This window comes from Lagopus muta, chromosome 1 (genome assembly GCF_023343835.1).
Source record: "Lagopus muta isolate bLagMut1 chromosome 1, bLagMut1 primary, whole genome shotgun sequence".
Lineage (NCBI taxonomy): Eukaryota > Metazoa > Chordata > Aves > Galliformes > Phasianidae > Lagopus > Lagopus muta.
Genome location: NC_064433.1, coordinates 55,805,787 through 55,823,887, shown reverse-complemented (window position 1 = coordinate 55,823,887; position 18,101 = coordinate 55,805,787). Strand labels below are relative to the sequence as shown.

At 41.1% G+C, this 18,101-nt stretch overlaps 1 protein-coding gene across 1 annotated transcript in view; it reads right to left on the bottom strand.

Annotated features, from left to right (window-relative positions):
* Positions 1-4,610: 4,610 nt before the first annotated feature.
* AKR1D1 (aldo-keto reductase family 1 member D1) overlaps positions 4,611-18,101 on the bottom strand; it is a 34,255-nt gene continuing 20,764 nt past the window's right edge. Inside the window, exons 4-9 of the mRNA XM_048945263.1 lie at positions 13,869-13,946; positions 11,777-11,899; positions 10,046-10,155; positions 9,445-9,610; positions 8,836-8,918; positions 4,611-4,772 (exon numbers count right to left, since the gene is read on the bottom strand). Of these exons, the coding sequence (XP_048801220.1) occupies positions 4,730-4,772; positions 8,836-8,918; positions 9,445-9,610; positions 10,046-10,155; positions 11,777-11,899; positions 13,869-13,946 (603 nt within the window). The 3' untranslated portion in view covers positions 4,611-4,729. The remainder of the gene's footprint in view (positions 4,773-8,835; positions 8,919-9,444; positions 9,611-10,045; positions 10,156-11,776; positions 11,900-13,868; positions 13,947-18,101) is intronic.

The following is an 18,101-nucleotide window of genomic DNA, read 5'->3' as shown; positions in this document are numbered from 1 at the left end:
AACTATTGCAAAATAAACTTGGGAAAGAGCAGAGAGTCAGGATGGATGTGTTTGGCTGGAAAGAAGGTCAAAGGAATGAGGTTTGAAGGGGGCAAGGTTAATTACGCAAGGTCAACGGCTAACAAGAGTGCTGGAGCATTTGAGTGGAAGATATTTATTTGGTGGGTGAAAATCAATGCCTTAATTCAGACAGATCTGTAATATCTCTGCAGCCTGTTGGGAGGAAGTGTTTGGCTACTCCAAGCTATAGAATTTGTTTTCATTATGGTAATAACTTATAGGCATGCAGAGAACTGAGATTCACGTTTACACGTATAGTGATGGACGGGGTATGCACATCATCTTTTCCAGTACATAGAATTCTCTTCGATAATATAAATGGTGTCGTGTCCAAAAGAAACAGCAAAGAGAACAACTTGCATAGCATAGGAATGAGCTATAGCACGAAGGGGAGGGGAGGAGGATGGGAGGAAATCTTGATTCTTTTTCTGTAGGAGTGTTTCTCAGTCAGTAATGAGAGAGTAGAGAGAGGACTGCACTACATATCTCCTTCTTCTCAAGTGAACACATTATATTGATCAGTTACTGAGTCCTTCCTGTTTTTGCCCTGATGAATTTCTTATGCAGTGTTGAAAAGCTTGATGTGGAGGATGGAGAAAGATCCCATCCAAAAGTTTATACAGCTTGGTAATTGAATGAGGTGAGATGTGTAGTTTTAAACCGTCATAACGAACCTCACTTGCCCCATCAGTTCTATGTTCTAACTGCTGAGTGAATGGAGTTATGACATTCCCCTCACTCCCTGCCTTTCAGCCATCCTCTGACAACACTTTTAATTGCCTCCAAGTCTTGCATGCCAAGTAGACCTATTCTTGAGCATGGGCATGAGCCTAGCAACTTGATGGTCTCTGAAGTGGAGAGCTCTAGTATACTGGGGAGGATTTAGTGTTGCTTTGTTTTAAATGCTAGGCCTAGGAAAAAAAAATAGAAAAATAGTAAAGCAGAAATCCTGAATGGCATGGATATTTCTCGTATGTGACAAACTAGACTACTTGCTTTCCTTCTACATTGTTTCTTCCACTCATCTTGAGAGATGACTGTACCTCCCAGGGGACCAGAGGGCAGCACTGGCTTGTTGACTAGGGGTATGAATTTCTGATCTATGACTTAAAAGAACCTTTCCAGATGTTGGAGATCCATTTTCAAAGTTTCTTAAGTACAGATCAATGAAGAACAAAGCAGACAAGCTTGGAGACAAGCTTTCCCCAGGGTCTGCCCTGTCTTGGGAGGACTATGCTGGTTGGATTTAACTGGGAAAATGTAAAAGGAGGGATTTTCTTGCATCAAGAGCCTGGGGCCTCTGTTTTGTTTCTCTGTATTGATGTGAGCCTTGAGTCAGCAGAGTGACTCCTGACTTTCATGTGCTTCGATTTTTTGCAGGATCCTATCCAGTGTCTTAAGCACCCTGAACTAGCAAAGCTGCCTTCTTGTTACGTACAAGGCTACTATGAAACTTGTTCTAGATCATTGTGAGCTCTTGTGCCACTTGTGGTTGTGTGCAGATTTGTCCTGAAGCAGCACTTTGCCGTTGCTATATTCAGTGAATTTGGACAGATCTGAGGCCTCCATCCAGGTAGTTTTGCAGTTTACGGAGCAAAAATGGAGTAGCATTGAGTGGTGCCTTCTTTGCTGCATGTGTGTACACACGTGTGTTTTTATTTCCACCTCTTTCTTTGCTTTTTTTTTTCCCCCATTTGGTTCTGCTTTGCATTTTATTTGCAATGTGTTGTGTTGTTGTGAGTATTGCTCATGCATGTTGAGTTAAGGTTCCCTGAGGAGTCTGTCTGACACTAAAAAATTAAAACAAACTCTTTTGGTTTTTGGACTCTCAAAGCCCTTTATCAGCTGGGTTTTTTGCTCTAGGGGAATAGGAAGTTGGGAAGGACTAAAATATGGCACTGCTGAGAAACAATTAATAGAAAACTTGCGCTAGTGCCTAACTGCGTGCTGATTACTCCACTCTAAAAGGCAAATGTGTTTTCTGTTTAGGTCACAAGTGAAATGAGCATTTTGAATCTTATTCCAACCTGTCACTTTCTTTTCCACCTTCATGTTTTCCTCTAACTTTATGTAATATATCCTGTTTTAGTCTTCCTTGACCTGAATTTCATTTCACTTCGCAGCTACAGGAAGAGTCACTAACTATTCAGGTTACTTATGGTAACAGCAAGTGAGTTTTCCCAGTATAAGTTTTGATCTACTCTTGCCATGTGCAATTTCTATTAGAGCAGCAGAGGCTTGAGGCCCCCATGCTTGGCTTTCTGGTTGGAGCTGAGCAGTGGGCAGTGCTGAGTGATGTGATTTACACCACACAGTGTGCTCAGTATGCCTCAACTTGCCAGATGGGAGCAGATTGGATGTGGGGCTGGAGCCTGGGCTTGTCTCTTTTCTTTCTGGTTGTTTTTTTTTTCCTCTCTCTTTTTGTGCACTGGCTGGTGGAATGTGTTTCCCAAGCCCCCATCTGCAGGCTTGTTTATTTTTCCCTCCTTTGAGCCTTTTATTTGTAGAGTAAGATGGAGAACAATGGGGAGCAATGGTCTGAAACTGAGCAAAGTGAAGGGGAAAAACTAGGCTAGACGTCAGAAGCAGTTTCATAACCGGTGGGAATGAATATGGGAGTGTGTGCCCCTGGGAAGAAGCTGAATATTTGTCATTGGATTCAAACTAGGCAATGTGGAGGAGAGCCCTATTAAAATAGAGGCAGGGGAGGCAGAGGGGAAAAGGATTTGCTGGCACTGCTTGGGCCAGACAAGCTCTCACACTCCATCCTGCCTGTTCACTCAGTACAGATTGATGACCTGATTGTGGGCTGTTTCCTGTTAGAAAGATTTCAGTGTATCACCGTCTTTACTCACATTTACAAGGTCATATGAAGGAGCTCTGTTAGAACCCAGAGCCATGCCTAACTTTTGGGAGAGGATGTCTGGAAGGGCAGATAGCTGAGAAAAAGCCAGTATGATCATTTAAGCTGGGCATTGGCTGACATTTGCAGTGTACAAAACAAGACCTGTGCCAAATCTGGCCTGAATGCTGGCTGTGTCCAGAGACCTGCATCTGGTCAAGTTACAGTGCAAAAACTTGTACAGTGCTACTGTTCGGTAGCTGAGCCTTGATAGCTCTATTTAAGGTTTGTTCTTATGAAGTAACTGTTAATAATGAAGCAACTGGAATAATGTTACGTGTGATGCTTACCTGTTCCCCTCTACATTTTTTGCTTGGATTTTGACCAGGCCCTCACTTCCTGTGAGTGGCAAAGCTGCACTGTGATGGTGGTCCATCCCGCAGAGCTCCACCTGACCTTGGGTATGATGTAACACCAGAAGACTGAATGTATCTGTTCCTTCTCCTCCTTAGATCTATCCTCTCACTCTCTATGGTATAAGTATGTAATGGAATAAAATGGGAATTGCCCTTGGGTAACTTCAAGCATACAGAATATGCCTTTGCTGTCACAGCTTTATAAATGGATCTGTAAATGATTTGTAAAGGCTATCACCCTATGAGGGGTCTGGCTTCTCTAGGGGCACCCACTGAAGTTGTTGGGCTGTCCTGGCACGAGATCCATTTGGAAGAGCTGTCTGTTCTTTCTGGGAACTAGTGTAGCAAACAGCTGTTCTGAAAGAATTCCATATTGTAGGAGTTAGTTGTTGTCATGCTGGTGTCCATGCTTTTGTCCATGTGTTACAATCAGGGACAAGATAGAAGGAAATGTCTAGGCTTCAGACTACTTCCTTCTGTCTTATATCTACCTCTTTCCTGAACCAGCTTGTTCTCTGTGATCTCAAAGCATGGTCAAATGTGGTATTTAACAAAGACAACATTCTCCTCATTTGGAACTTAGTTTACCAATTCAGAATATTCTTGCTTAAAAGCTAAAGGACTGCAGGAATTCCAAAGTAGAAATTTTATTTTGTGATTCACAGTTTATGGAACAAGAAAGAAGGTTCAGGGATTTTTATCTTAAGGAGATAAGGCTCTTGCAAAGTATTTATGATAGTGCTAGGTTCAGGATGGCTGTAAGATGCATAAGCAGCATGCTATGCAATACCATCCTTGCATAGCAGCTCAAATGTAAAAACACAGTCTGGTCTGTGATTCAGTGATGCTCCTCAGCTGAGGTAGAAGGGAAATGAACGTGCTTATGTGTTTGGGCCTGAACTAGTTGAATGGAGTGTCAGGAAATACTCTGGTCAGGGTAAAATATGCTTCATTCCTTGCATGAATGGATACTTATATTCACATGTACACAGACTTGAAATCCAATTAGCTCCCTGAGTCTTTCACCTGAGCTGTGGAAAAAATACGATGGTGCTTTACATCTACTGAAGTAGAAACTCTTGTTTCACATCTAATGGAGAATGTACCCTTGAATGAAGACTTTGGTTTGAATGAATAAGTTTGTTCTTGAGAGACGCTCAGTTTTATTTGTTGTCAGCATTGCAAATTCAGTGTTCATGATGTTAAAGCCTCTTAGGTCAAAAACCTACATTCATCAATTTACACAGATCTGCTCTTCAGCATAAAAAAGCAACGGATTAGACAACAAGAGGTAGATTTCATAGTTTTAATGCTGATTTGAACAGTCTCCCAGAAAAAGGAAGCACCAAACATTGGGTCTCTTTCAGCCAAATCTCATGTTGGATTAGGAACCTGCCTGGACGCTTTGTTTTCAGTATTCATCATTGAAGGGATATTCTGGATGGTCACGCCACCTGTGGAGAGGTCAGATTGAACAAGTGAGTCTCCTGGGATATCACATCAGTGATGTACTCATGCTGTGCCGAGCAAAGCTCTTATCTCTCTTGAAGAGAGGAAGCCTTAGTGGAAGACCATTCTGTGATTCTGATACTGTCTGCCCTGAATAATCTTCCCTGCAGAGCTGACAGTACACCTGTGCATTTAAGGAGAGGATAGTGAAGGACTGTTTTTTCAGGTCTATACATCACATTTCAGATCTAGGTCTAGTTGGTTGTTTCTTCAAGTAGCTCCCATATCCAGACTAAGTCTGGCTGTCCCTGTTCCTCAAAACCCACTAGCTCAGCTGAGGTGCAGATGCACTGCCAGATTAATAGCACCAGTAGCAGAGTATACGAAGAAGTTTTGGGATGACTCCTTTCAGGAAAGAAAGGGAAATTCATGGTTGCATGCAGCAAAGGTAGAGGCATTTCAGGCTCCATCTTAAATGCTGCATTCTCAAGGAAGATGCATAGTCCAGGAACATTATAAAAGGCAAGAGGTAAGTTCTGAGGGTAAAGTGCAGGTGAAAAATAACACTGGTTGTCTGCTAATGGCCAATGTAAGAGAGAGGTAGTTGAGTGAGGAAGTGTGGGTTTTAATGTTTTTTATTTTTATTTATTTTAGAATATGGTGCTAAACCACAAGTCCTGGCTTGACAAACATTTTCCATTAGCAAAACCTAGAATTTTTGAAGAACTCTGTCAGGTGCACCGTGGCAGCTGGTTGCCTTGCCTTACAACAGAGCACAACAAATACTGGCATTTATCCCATACGTGAATCGTTCCAATTTGAGAAGGATACATTTCACAATATTGAATTAACTGACTGGAAGACATCAAGCATTTTGAATTGGTTGCGTCAAAACATTTCATTCTGATATTTAGCCAAGATGAATTGTTTGCACATTAACAGATTGAGATGGCTCAAAAAAAAAACCACTTTGTCATGTTTTGGTTTCAGCATAATTTGACAATCTCTCAGCCACCACTGTCATAATATCTAGTTTCCATCTATGGAGCATGCTTTCTACTCAGATCACATGTGTTCAAAGATCAGAGTCCTCTTGTGTACCAAAATGATTCACTCAAAGGAGATAAGGTAGCTTGGAATAACTGGTAAGGAAGAATGTCCTCCCAGTCTCTGCTATGGACAAAATAGATTCAGCAGATAGATTAATGAAAATCTTGCCAAAATAATACTTTTAGATTTCTCAAGGGATGAAGAAACCATTTCAGACTAAGACTTTCTGGACTACACCTATCTCTTTTTTTTTTTTCCTGCTCAGATGTCTAACTTGCTAACTCATTCCAATTAGTGTAATATCCTGTTCCAATGGGCTTACTCACACTATCAGAACAAAAGATTTGCACATGGTAGCTGATAACTGGAAGAGTCACAGGAATGTTGTATTTTTCCATTTGCTGGTGTTTGAGTTGCAACAGTGGAAGGCTTTCCACAAAGCTAGCTAACCAGAATTTTTTTCTATATGGTGGTTTGACCTCCTCAAATACCTATTTCTGAATGAAATAAGGCATCTGTCTAGGCTTGTAAGTCATCTGTTGCAGCATCAATTCCAGATGCTTTAGTTCAAGAACATACTACTGGGTAGATATAGGTTTAATTGCTCCTTACATAGCAAAGTTACTTTTCCAATAAGTTATTTAAGTTTAAGTTTAAGATTGAGGCCAGACTGTACTGTAGCACTTTCCCCAAACATGGCACTTCTGTGAAACAGAATTGCCAGTGTCTATCCCACACATGCTGCTTTCCTCGTCCTCAGTAGCCTCCTGTGACAAAATTTAGTCTAATAAAGCAAAACATCTCATTTGTTAGCTTTAGATTAGTGACCTTGTAAGTTCTCTTCCCAGGGGCATTTACCTCCTCTAATTTTGCTTCTGGAAAAGGCTCTTTCTGCACTAGGGTTACTTTTAATGTATATTCTTACTAACAAAAGTTAAATGATGTTCTAACTTAACCTGGCCTTGTAAAATCAAATGATTTCCAATACCAAAACTTTCATAAATATTTGCTGGGCCATTTGTGAGAAGCTTTTTGGAACTAAGTGCTGCTAATTAATTGGAGGCTAATTTAAGTTGCAAGAAACTAAAGCTTCAGAGCACATTGCAGAGCTTAGATGTGAAAGATGAACTCTATTATGATGCTTTTAACTTAGTTAATATTTTCTGTCGTGTTTATCACAGTAAGTGGTTTATTTGTTCCTTTGCAACATTTTCCCTATCTTTTGAGCAACAGTCAACATTTTAGAGGGCTATTGATGCTGCTGTCCTGCTTTTTGTTATTATTAGTGTTTGAGCACAGTGGCAAGATGTAGATAACCCAGGCTAACAAGAGAAATATATCAACATGAATCCTTTTAGTGTTTGGCTACACATTGAGTGCCCTGAAAAAGGGAAAGCATAGTTTGGTCACAGATTGTGAATACTCTTAAGCTCACAGTAAAACTAATGGCCTTTTTCTCCAAAAGAGATCTGGGTCAGCCTGAGCCTTCTAGGGCAGTGCAACCTTCAGGTGGAGATAAACTACTTTTGGATTTTAAGATTTAGATCATAAGCAGCAAGAAATGAATTAGAAAGTGGTCTAGCAAGTCAAACAAGCTTTGTGGCTTTCTCCTTTTTGTACAAGAGGATAGAACTCAACATGAGAAAAGGAGAGGTGCCTGAAGACTGGAGGAAAGTCAAGATACGGCAAAAAAGGGGCAAGAAGGGGGAGTTGGGAAACTACAGGAGATTCAGCCTCACTTCTGTCCTTGGGAAGGTGATAGAACAACGTATTCTGGATGTCATCTCCAAGCAAGTGGAAGAAGAAAAGGTTAAGAGTAGTAGTTAACATGGATTTGCCAAGGGGAAATCATGCTTGACTGATCTGGTAGCCTTCTGTGACACTGTGACCAGCTGGGTAGATGAGGGGAGAACAGTAAATGTTGTGTACCTTGACTTTAGCAAAGCTTTTGACTCTGTCTCCCATAACATCCTTCTAGGTAAGGTTAGGAAGTATGGGATAGATGAGTGAACAGTGAGATGGACTGAGAATTGGCTGACTGGCAGAGCTTGGTGGGACTGGGTCCCATCTTGTTTAACATCTTCATCAATGATCAGGATAAAGGGATAGAATGTGAACTCTGCAGGTTTGCTGATGATGTGAAACTGGGAGGAATAGCTGACAAACCAGAAGGCTGTGTGCCATTCAGCAAGACCTGGACAAGTTAGAGAGCTGGGCAGAGGATCCTTGTGAAGTTCCAAAAGCGCAATTTTAGAGTCCTACACCTGGGGAGTAATAACCATCTGCATCAGTACAGGTGGGGGCTGATCTGCTTGAAAGGATCTCTGTGGAGAATGACCTGGGTATCCTGCTAGACAGCAGGTTGACCATGAACCAGTGGTGTGGTCTTATGGCCAAGAAGGCTAATGGTATCCTGGGAAGCTACTAAGGGAGAAGGAGTAGAGCTCTTCTTAAACTAGCTCTATACTGCATATTTTTACTTTTTATAGTATTGCTCTTAAGTTATTCTTCTGTATATCATTTTAGGATAAATTGTCTCTGGAAACAGTAGGGCTACAATTCATAAGCAATAATACTTAAATACTTGAATGCTTGCTGAGCAATGAGAGAAGTTGGGAAGGAGGGGAAGGGCAAGAAAGTATTCCTGTTTGAATATCAGAGCTGGTATTCACACTGGTGGTTAAAGAAGGTCAATACTACAGCTTGTGACTGACTGAGATAGCCATCACAACACACAGTGATCAAGAAGTTGTAGAGATGGAATAGCCAGAAGCAGACATCATCTTTTAGGTGGGCATTTGAAATTTGAGCTTTCAGCAAGTGTTGCAAGCTTATATTTGTGAATGATCTGAGACATATTCAGATGGCATTAAAGAGCTCCTACTTCCGAGTTTTATCATAATACAAGGTTGATTATACAAAAATTAATATTAATAGAAGATTTAAAAAGAAAACACTTCCTCAAAAAAAAAAACCCAAGAATGTTTGGTGAGAATTTTGGACTTATCCTGGACTTACATTAAAAGTTCCACGTAACGAACATTTTTGTTCAGGGCTTCAATTTCTTTCATCTCTTTCTCAGTGAGAGAGAAGTCAAAGATCTATTGGAAGGAAATGTTGAGAATAAGTTACAATTTCTTGTCACAGGTAACATTTCATGTGCTCCAGATTTCAGAAGTACAAGGGACACAGGAAAAAATACTCCCACTTATTTGGAGTGGATGGAGGGGTCAGGCCAGTTGTTTTCAAGTAGTATGGTTATAAGCCTTTTTGGCATGCCCATATACAACACCATCCCTTCCCCAGTGATGCTACCCCATAGCTGAGGATAAGTCAGAACAGGCCAGTGATCTCTGTATACCTCCAACCAGCAATTCTTGGGCTACAGATCTACCAAGTGACTTTGTTTCGCTTGTGCTGCTCAGTGCAGCAGTGGGTACCAGAATTCTTTCACTGTTCTGCTCTGTTATTATCATACTATAGTGCTATTAAGTGATGGTGTCAAAAAGAATTAAACTGACACTGGTCAAGTTTTCCATCTATGGAAGTAGATGGGAAAACTGCCTTTCATAGGGGCTAAGTCATAGCAAATGGATTCTTTTCTGTACCATTAGAGTGTGAATTTACCTGAAAATTCTCTCTGATGCGTTGGGGGTTGAAGCTTTTTGGGATGACCACCACCCCTCGCTGGATGCTGAAACGCAGTGCAACCTGCGCTGCTGTCTTGCTGTACTTTTTGCCAATGGCATTCAGCACGGGATCCTCCAGTAAAGGAGGGGAGGACACATTTACCCTGGAAGAGAATTGAGGAAAAACGTAGTCTTGCTGTTTTTAGTATTAAAACACACAGGCATCTACTCATTCATGGGCAGAATATTGCACCTTTGGACAATTCTGTGAAGGATGGAGGAGAGGAGAAGCTTTGGTTGTCAAAGGAAACTTCCTATGTCATATCCTAACATAAGCTTATTTTCTACTTTCTCAGTAGAGACTTCCACAGCCTCATTCTGGCAGAGGAGTCGTATGGAGACCTCCCATACAGGCACCTGGCACTTTTGATGACAACATGCATCAGGAATGTTATAAGTATACATTCACAACTGTAATATTTAGACACTTGAGTTCAAAACTACTCTGAAAAGGCATTTCACGCAGATCCATCAATGGAGATTTATTATTTCTTTCCAGGATGATGGCTCTGCTACTTGGGAATAACATGGGCACTTACCATGTTTCATCCCTCGAGGTTCCCAATGGGCTGTATCCAACAATAACAATGTCATGTTGCCTGCAAAATTCTAAGAGTTTGGGTTGGGTGAAATAGGGATGGCATTCAACCTACAAAAGTAACATAAAAAGAATGTTTAATCAGTAAGACCAGATATGGAAGTAGATGGTGTCGCAGTATTTGTAAGTGTTACAGGTTAAAGATGACTTCTTGGCTTTCAGGAAAGGATATATGTAAGTTAATGAATATGGGAATTTGATTACAGTACTAATGATATACTGCTGGGTGATGGATTTTATTTATTTATTTATTTTTGGTGGGCAGCAGATCAACATCTATGATTATAATTTTGTTGTAGGACATTTGTGGCAATAAGTGGGGAGGTGGAGCTGAGGGAGTCTGACTAAGCTGAGAAGGCAACCCACCTGATATGGGTCAGATCATTGGTTCTCTGTTTTATCAGGATGACCAATCTGATGTCATTTTTAGGGTAAGTGTTGGCAGAAGCTGTCCTGTATAGAAAGTTGAGTAGGTATATGCAAAAGGTGAGATATTTCCACAATGGCTATGATGTCATTATGAGCTCTGCCCTCTCATATTGCAAATACTGTCCCTAATTCCCTTACAGGAAGGGATTTTATGGAAGTACTTTCTGTCTCTGGGAAAGGAATATCTACAAGGTGACAGAAAAACATCTGTTTGAAAGCAGTCTGGAGCTGGCTGGCACATCTATGCTTTCTGGCTGCCTGACTTAATCTGGATTTAATATTTTTGCCCAGTTTATCTTGACCCCATGAAGCAGCAGTGCAGTCCTAGGGGCACTCAGTGAACAGCAACTGAATTTTGCAGCCACTGGGAATGTTAGTACCAATGAAGAGTGCTAGAATTTCCTCCTCTTTCAGACTGCCCTGCCCTATGCCAATTCCAGCCCTCCCGGCTATGTGCTGGGGATAGGAAGTTGGTCCCAGTTGGTCTCTGACCTCTTCTCTGATATTGCTAATGTGGATGCTCATCTGTGCCAGATGAGTCTGAAAAGTTTCCCAGTGACTTCTAGAAAATACAGTGAGCTGCCAAATGCCTGTCAAAGGTATTGAGCATTTGGATGGGTCACTGCCACCTCCCTCAAGCTCTGAGCCCTACTACTGTGATTAACTTGGATATCACCTATCATCTTCATAGGCTCGTTCAGCTCCAATTGGTTGCTTTATTTATTTATTTTTTTTCCCTTTTAATTCATGTTTTTCTCCAACTCTTACTGAAACTCTTACTGGAAAGGCAGAAGAGAGAAAGAAATTACGTCTAATGGCTGTTACACGGGAAGATTAGAGTGACCCAGGGTTTCTGATATTTAGGGTTGTTTAGGCTTAGTGTCAGCTGAGGTAAGTGTGGCTTCACTGAGGACTAGTTAACCCCAAATGGTTTATCTTAGGAACTTTTTGGATGCAAAGTAAAGTACATGGCAGAGATTTAACCTGGCTGTGGAGCTTGACATAGAAGTGTGAATTTTATAATCCCAAAACAGGAACTGAGAAGAGTGGTTGTTCTAGTACCTTCAAGTTTTATCTCGAGCTTACACAGGATGAGTAAAATTTTCAAGCTAGAAAGTGTGACTATATAGAGGGCAACAGCTGTGGCAAAGCATCACCCTGCTGCATAGGCATTGTGTTGCCTCTATCTTCCCTACTGGGCACGGGTACCACAGCAGGCGCTGCCCTTGGCTTCAGGTCATACCTGGTTGCTGACAGGCTTGTGCTTAAGTCCTGGCTTGTTCAGGATCATCTCCAGCTGCCTGCGGTTGAAATTGGATACTCCAATAGACTTTGCCAAGCCTGCGTCTTTACATGCTTCCATAGCCTGCAAAGACAGCAAAGATTAGTGGAGTCTCAAAAGCTGGCTTGATTCCTTGAAGCGTGTGTTTTGGAGGGGTAGAAGCCAGTCCGTTCTTGAAAGTGCAGAAAACTTGCAGCAGCAGAGCTAGCAGCTCTGTTACCATGAAGGCTGGTGCTACCCACTGTTCTAAACTTTTGTCTCATGTAGACCTGCTTTCCAGACCAAACCCTAATGTTCTGCCATGAAGGTAGAATTTGTTTGGAAAGCAGACAGGTTAATTTGGGAATACAAAGTAGGAGGAAAAGGTGGGAGAAGGGAATTCTACATTTTGTATGTCTCGAATCCTAATAGCTGAAAAAGCTTTATGAATGCTGTATATATGAACACATGCTTCTTCATTCAACTTTATCTGCTAAGTTGTTAGGAGGAAAGAGGCTCCTTCCCTACAATCTTCCTACAGTCTTCCTGTTTGCTCCCAGAAACTGCTTACAGATGATTTAGGGGCTGTTCAAGGCAGCACAGCTGGTTGCCCCTCCTGCAGGTTTCGTTATTCTTTTCTGTCTCACAGGAGTTGAAAGCAGGGAGGTAAGAGGCACCAGGTATTTGACGACCTCTAGTTGGCCCTATATGCTTTGTATCACTCAGTGACAAGTCAGCAGTCATCTGGAGACATTTTTCTTGCTGGCACCACGCTGAAAGACTGAAATTATCTGGATTGAGTTTAGCCAGGTTTATTTAGATTGATGCTCTTATTTGCAAGCAGCCACCGCTACCTATTCTTACCTCAGCCTTCTAGCTTAAAAGAGAGACCTTCTACAATATATCCTTTACAATAAAGCACCAGCTTAAAGTGTTCAGACAGCTGCTGCCTTGAGCAATTAGTTGTGAAAAAGAGAAATTACATCAGCCCCAGATGGGGAAATAAACAGCTAATATGGGAGTCCTCAGCTCCGTGAGATTCTGCCTGGATATCTTCACTGCCAAAAAAGGTCCTGGGCTCTCTTCTACTCTGAACTTTTGCTCAAGATTTCAGCCATTCTCTATGTATCTTCATCTACCAGACCTCAAGTAGAGCTGAACTGGTATGTGACTATCCAGTTCTGGGCAATGCAAACTGAAGTGGAATGTGGAATAGGCCATGTTGACTATCTTGGTGTGAACTGTGCTGAATTAGTAATGCTTTTGCAGCTCACTTGATGTGGAAGGAACGTTGAACATCTTTGGCTCTGAATTAAAGGCTATTTAAGGCTTCAAAAGGCAGGAACGTGAGGAAATCGCCAATCTCACTTTCTGCCTCACCTGAGACCAAATGGCAGTAGGACATCTTAACTAACACACCTCACAAACAATTTTAGAATGCAGTCTTCTGAGGAAATGCTGTTTTCCTGCAGGCTTCTTTAGCAGAATATTCTCATGTTCTCATCCTACAACTAAATTTACAAGGGAGTGAACTTATTTTGATGGCAACTTTTTAAATTAATATAATTATTATTACATTATTATTACTTCTAAATGAGGAGCTTTAGGGAAAAATTTGGTTTACGTTAATGGAAAAACATTTCCTTTTTTGAGGAAGATCCAGTTGCTTACTCCTTCAGGGCTTCAACTTTCTGCTGCTGTAAAGGTCTGATTAAAAAGGAGAGGCAATTGGGGGGGGGGGGGGTGCGGGGGAGAAAACACTACAGGTATATCAACTTGTAAACGTGTGCTCTCTGAAAGAAGCACAGACATCAAATGCCGTAATAATATTTTGTTTTGTTATAAAAATAATTAAATGATGAACAGAAGCACTGTTTCTAGAAACAGGAGTCAAATTTATCCATGAAGCTAGTAGAACTTGATCCATTTGTTCTGTCAGTATGTCTCAGCTCTGCTTATGAAGACTGCAAGTAAAGCTGAGAATGAGGATCTGTTGTGTTTTTTTTTTGTTTTTGTTTTTTTTTTTTTTTTTGTTGCTGTTTTTTAAGCATATATAGATATTGTGTTTGCTTACCTCCCACGTGGCACATAAATTTGTCTCATGGTAGATAAATTTTCCATTTTCATCTCTTGGGTAGATTGCATCTCCAGGCTAAAAAGTAAAAATAGATTATTTTTTTTTTTTTATTAAAAAAAAAAGGGGGGGGGAGAGGAAAAAAGAAAAACTTTCACTCCTCAGAGCAAAGATTTTTTTTTTTCCAGTCTTTCTACCAGCAAACATACAAAAATAAGTACACTCGAAAGCTTTCTGAAACACCCGAAGTTCAACAGGTCATTCATGCTGGGCTTACCACATCCTCCACTGCGAGACAGTCCTTGGATACACTTCTGGACTGTCACATGAATGCATGCTTAGGAACTCCAGGATGGCCTTATTTTTCAATAAACTTTTGACCCTTACAGTAAGGCAAACAAAGAATGAATATGCTTCCAAAGAGCTAAGTTAGAGTGCCAGTCTGTATTCCTTCTCCCTTCTTTCTGTCCCTCCTTTCTTCTCAGCCTTCCTCTGATCCTGTTTTTTTGTCCTGGGTGCCTGAGAAGAGCACCATCTCAGTCCAGCTCCAGCTGGAGTGATCATTTCCAAAATTTACTACTTTACTATTTTATTTACTATTATAACAATCTAAGAGCACAGCTATTGTACATGCTGCACATTTTTAAGTGCACTATCTGCATTTCCTAGGGCACTCCTTGTAACTCTTCCTGTCTCTGTGCTCCACAAGCAAGACTTCAGAGATGAATTATGAACTGATACCTCATGATATGAGCTTTCTTTTACTTCCTGCAGTTAATATTGCAGGCAATGCATTAACATCACCCTCCCTTTTGTCTGAATGTAATTCCACTTTTTTTTTTTTTTTTTTTGTGAAAGCCCTTCAGTGATGTTTAACATTTGTTCTGACTGCAATGTGCTACATTTCTAAAGACTGAATGCAAGCTGTTGGAATGATAATTCCTTATGAAAAGGATTCTTGAGTTCAAATTCAAGGCATTTCATAGGACAAGTGAGCCTAGGGAAAACACAGACTTAGATTACAGGCACCAAATTACAATCACGAGCATGTCTTCTTCAGATGTGCTGGCTTTCCTCAATGAATTCCCTGAAGAGGACCTATTGCCTTTGTTGCTGTGGCTTGCTGGAAAAAACAACTAGCCTAGAAAGAAGCAGGTGGTTATTGAAAATATTTTTCTACCAGAAAGAAAACTAATTGTCATTGTAATTTGAAACGGAGAGAATTTATTTACAAAACCACACTGATGTATTTTGGAACAAACCATTTATCCCCATGATATTCTAGCAAGCTATTCAGAGACTATGAGCTCAGGGCACACAGGCACAGCGTATGGATTTCATGGAGTTCTGGGGATAGCTCTGTTTCAATCCATTAAATTCTGTTCAATGTTTCTTCTTTTATAGTAGTCAATGTTACATTACATATAGGAGTGAGCAATTACACTAGTTCAGACATGCAGCATTTTTCTCTATTTCTATTCCTTGTGTTCTAAAAAGCCAACAAAGCTGGGATAAAGGTAGCTTGAAGATTGAGTTTGGTGCCAGCTACTCTGAATTTTCACAAGGATAAATTCTTGCCTCTGCTTCCAGGGATTTACACAAGGTTTCTGCTCAGTAGTCTCCAGGCAGTACTTCCTCTGTCAAGCTATGTTTTTTTTAAGCAAGCAAGTCCCTGAATGACAGAACTGACAGTAAATGGATAGGGAGGGATAACATGCTGACAGTGTTTTGCAGGTAACATGGTGGTGGTTGCTAAGTCTTTGAAGTCTCTCAGCAGTTTAGCACATTTCTCACCTTGAATTCTTATGGACTATAAACACCAATCATTGGCACAAATGTTCATCTTCTCTTGCAGTTGTCTTGGAGACAGTCACACAGCTTAGACTGAATACAAGATGGTTTTCTACCATGTTGTTATGTGAGCATTGAAACAGTTGGGACAACACTACACAGCCACTGCTGCTATGCAGTGCTGCAGTGCTCACTTAGTTCTCAAACTCAGGGACACCCCAAAAGCTACCAGACAATTTGCATATTTAAAGCACAGCAGTTGGTAACAACTGAGAGGAAAAACCTCCTCCCATGGTAATAATTTCCTCACCAACACAAATGTAGGGAGACAGGTCTGCACCTCCCATCACCTTCTCAAAATGTACTTTGACACATGCGCTTTCTCAAGAAGGCGATCTAACAAATTGTAAATGCATATTGTGCAAACAGAAGGCCATAAAAAGTCAAGTAGCAAGGCTATTAATCTGTTTTGATTTGTTATTTTAAAATCACAAAAAGATACTTAAAGTGAGCTTGTTCAATTTAAGGCTAAAATATCTCTTTTTCTGGTAGCTGGGAGGGATCTAGAGATTGTTTAGTGTGTGGGTACCTGCTTACTAACCATCTGACTAGAGGCATCTGAAAAACCTCCCAGTGGATACAAGCTGCTGAGGGAGAGGGCATGTGATGGCCTGGAGAAAGCCTGTGAGTGCTGGAGTGCCCCCAGAGAAGGGCAACAAAGCTGTGAGGGGTCTGGAGCACAAGTCTTATGGGGAGCAGCTGAGGGAACTGGGGTTGTTCAAGTCCGGAGAAGGGGACTCAAGGGAGACTTCATTGCTCTCTACAGTGACCTGAAAGGAGGTTGTGGTGAGGTGGGGGTCGGCCTCCTCTCCCAGGTAGTGAGAGGTAACAGCTTTAAGTGTGCCAGTGGAGGTTCAGGTTGGAGATTGGGAAAAATTTCTCAGAAGGAGTGGTGATGCATTGGAACAGGCTGCCCAGGGAGGTGGTGGAGTCACCATACCTCAAGGTGTTCAAGAACTGTGTGGGACATGGTTTCGTAGGGAAATATTAGTGGTAGGTGGAGGGTTGGACTAGATGATCTTAGAGGTCTTTTCCAGTCTTAATGATTCTATGGTATCTGTCTTACCACGGAAGAGGGGCTGAGCACCACCGCTGGGCTAAGGGGAGGAAGGACAGAAGTCCTGAATGGAGAATCCCTATAAGGGGGAGAACAAAAAGAAAAGGGAGACTCAGGCTAAAGTTAATAGTTCAGTGATTAATGTTTTCCCAGATACCATTCTTGGTGTACTTACAAGTACTGGCATAGTGGGGCTTTCTTCCTATGAGTGGTACTCTCAGCAAATAAATTCCTTTCTACCTGAAAGTCCCTGTGAGAACTTGCACCAGTTGGCTGTGTTGAGGCATTTTCCTTTCTGATTTCAGAATGGGACTATGAGTTTTGGCTCAAGTTCTTCACTGATTCCAAGGAGAAAGTAGTTTTGTTAGAAGGCATTTAAGGAGACAGATAAGTGTCAGCTTTTGCAGAGCAGGAAAGAGAAGGAGTCTATTAGCATGTTATACCTATGCAGTCCTCAGCAAAGGCAAGTGTCGTGTTTGGGATGGGTGTATTTTGTGAGGGAGGTAGCAAAAAAAGGAAACATCTGGCATACGAAAACGTGCATTTTTTAAGCAGAAGGTGACTTCTTTTTTAATCTCTCTTCAAAAGGGGCACGAGTAAATCTGGGACTGCTACTCTTTTAATAGCAGAGCTTGTTGATACAAGCCTCATGGAGTCAGATGTACGTTACTTTAAAGCCAGCTGTCTATATCTTTATGTTGTGAGACAATGACCTTCACTATGTGGGAGAGTGAACTACTAGAGAATACAAACACAAGAAAGGGGAAGCAGGAAATTGCAAGTGGTGGGAAATTTTTAAAAATGCACCCAAAAGGATTCCATACGTGGGACTGGATAAATAAAGTTTTGATATGTAAGTCCAATACTGATGTGAAGGTCTTAACAGGAAAAAGGATTTACAGGTCCAAGGTGATTGCTCCATTGCTAAATTGCTTCCTATCTCGTGCTTCTGGCAGTTTGGTGGTACAATATGATTTTAGTAATTAATTTCCTTGCAAAAAAAAGGTATGGCCAATTTAGCACTTTAACACCCCCACAGAAACTATTAGGTAGGTAATTTCCTGGCCTTAGCATCTTTAAGAAAAAGGACTTACTTGGTTAAAAAATCTCTAAAAGTTTTTTGAATCTCAATTTTCTAATTTCAGTATTACTTAATTTACCTTCATATCATGTACTTGCACGTGAAAATTTTAGAGCAAATTGTCTGTGAAACCAGAAAGTTCAAGGAGACTTACAAGAGCTGGTTTCAGGGGAGGCATACAACTCTGATGTGAGTTCCTCACTTTCAAGGGTTTTGTGACTGCAGGAAGAAGTTGCCAAGAGCC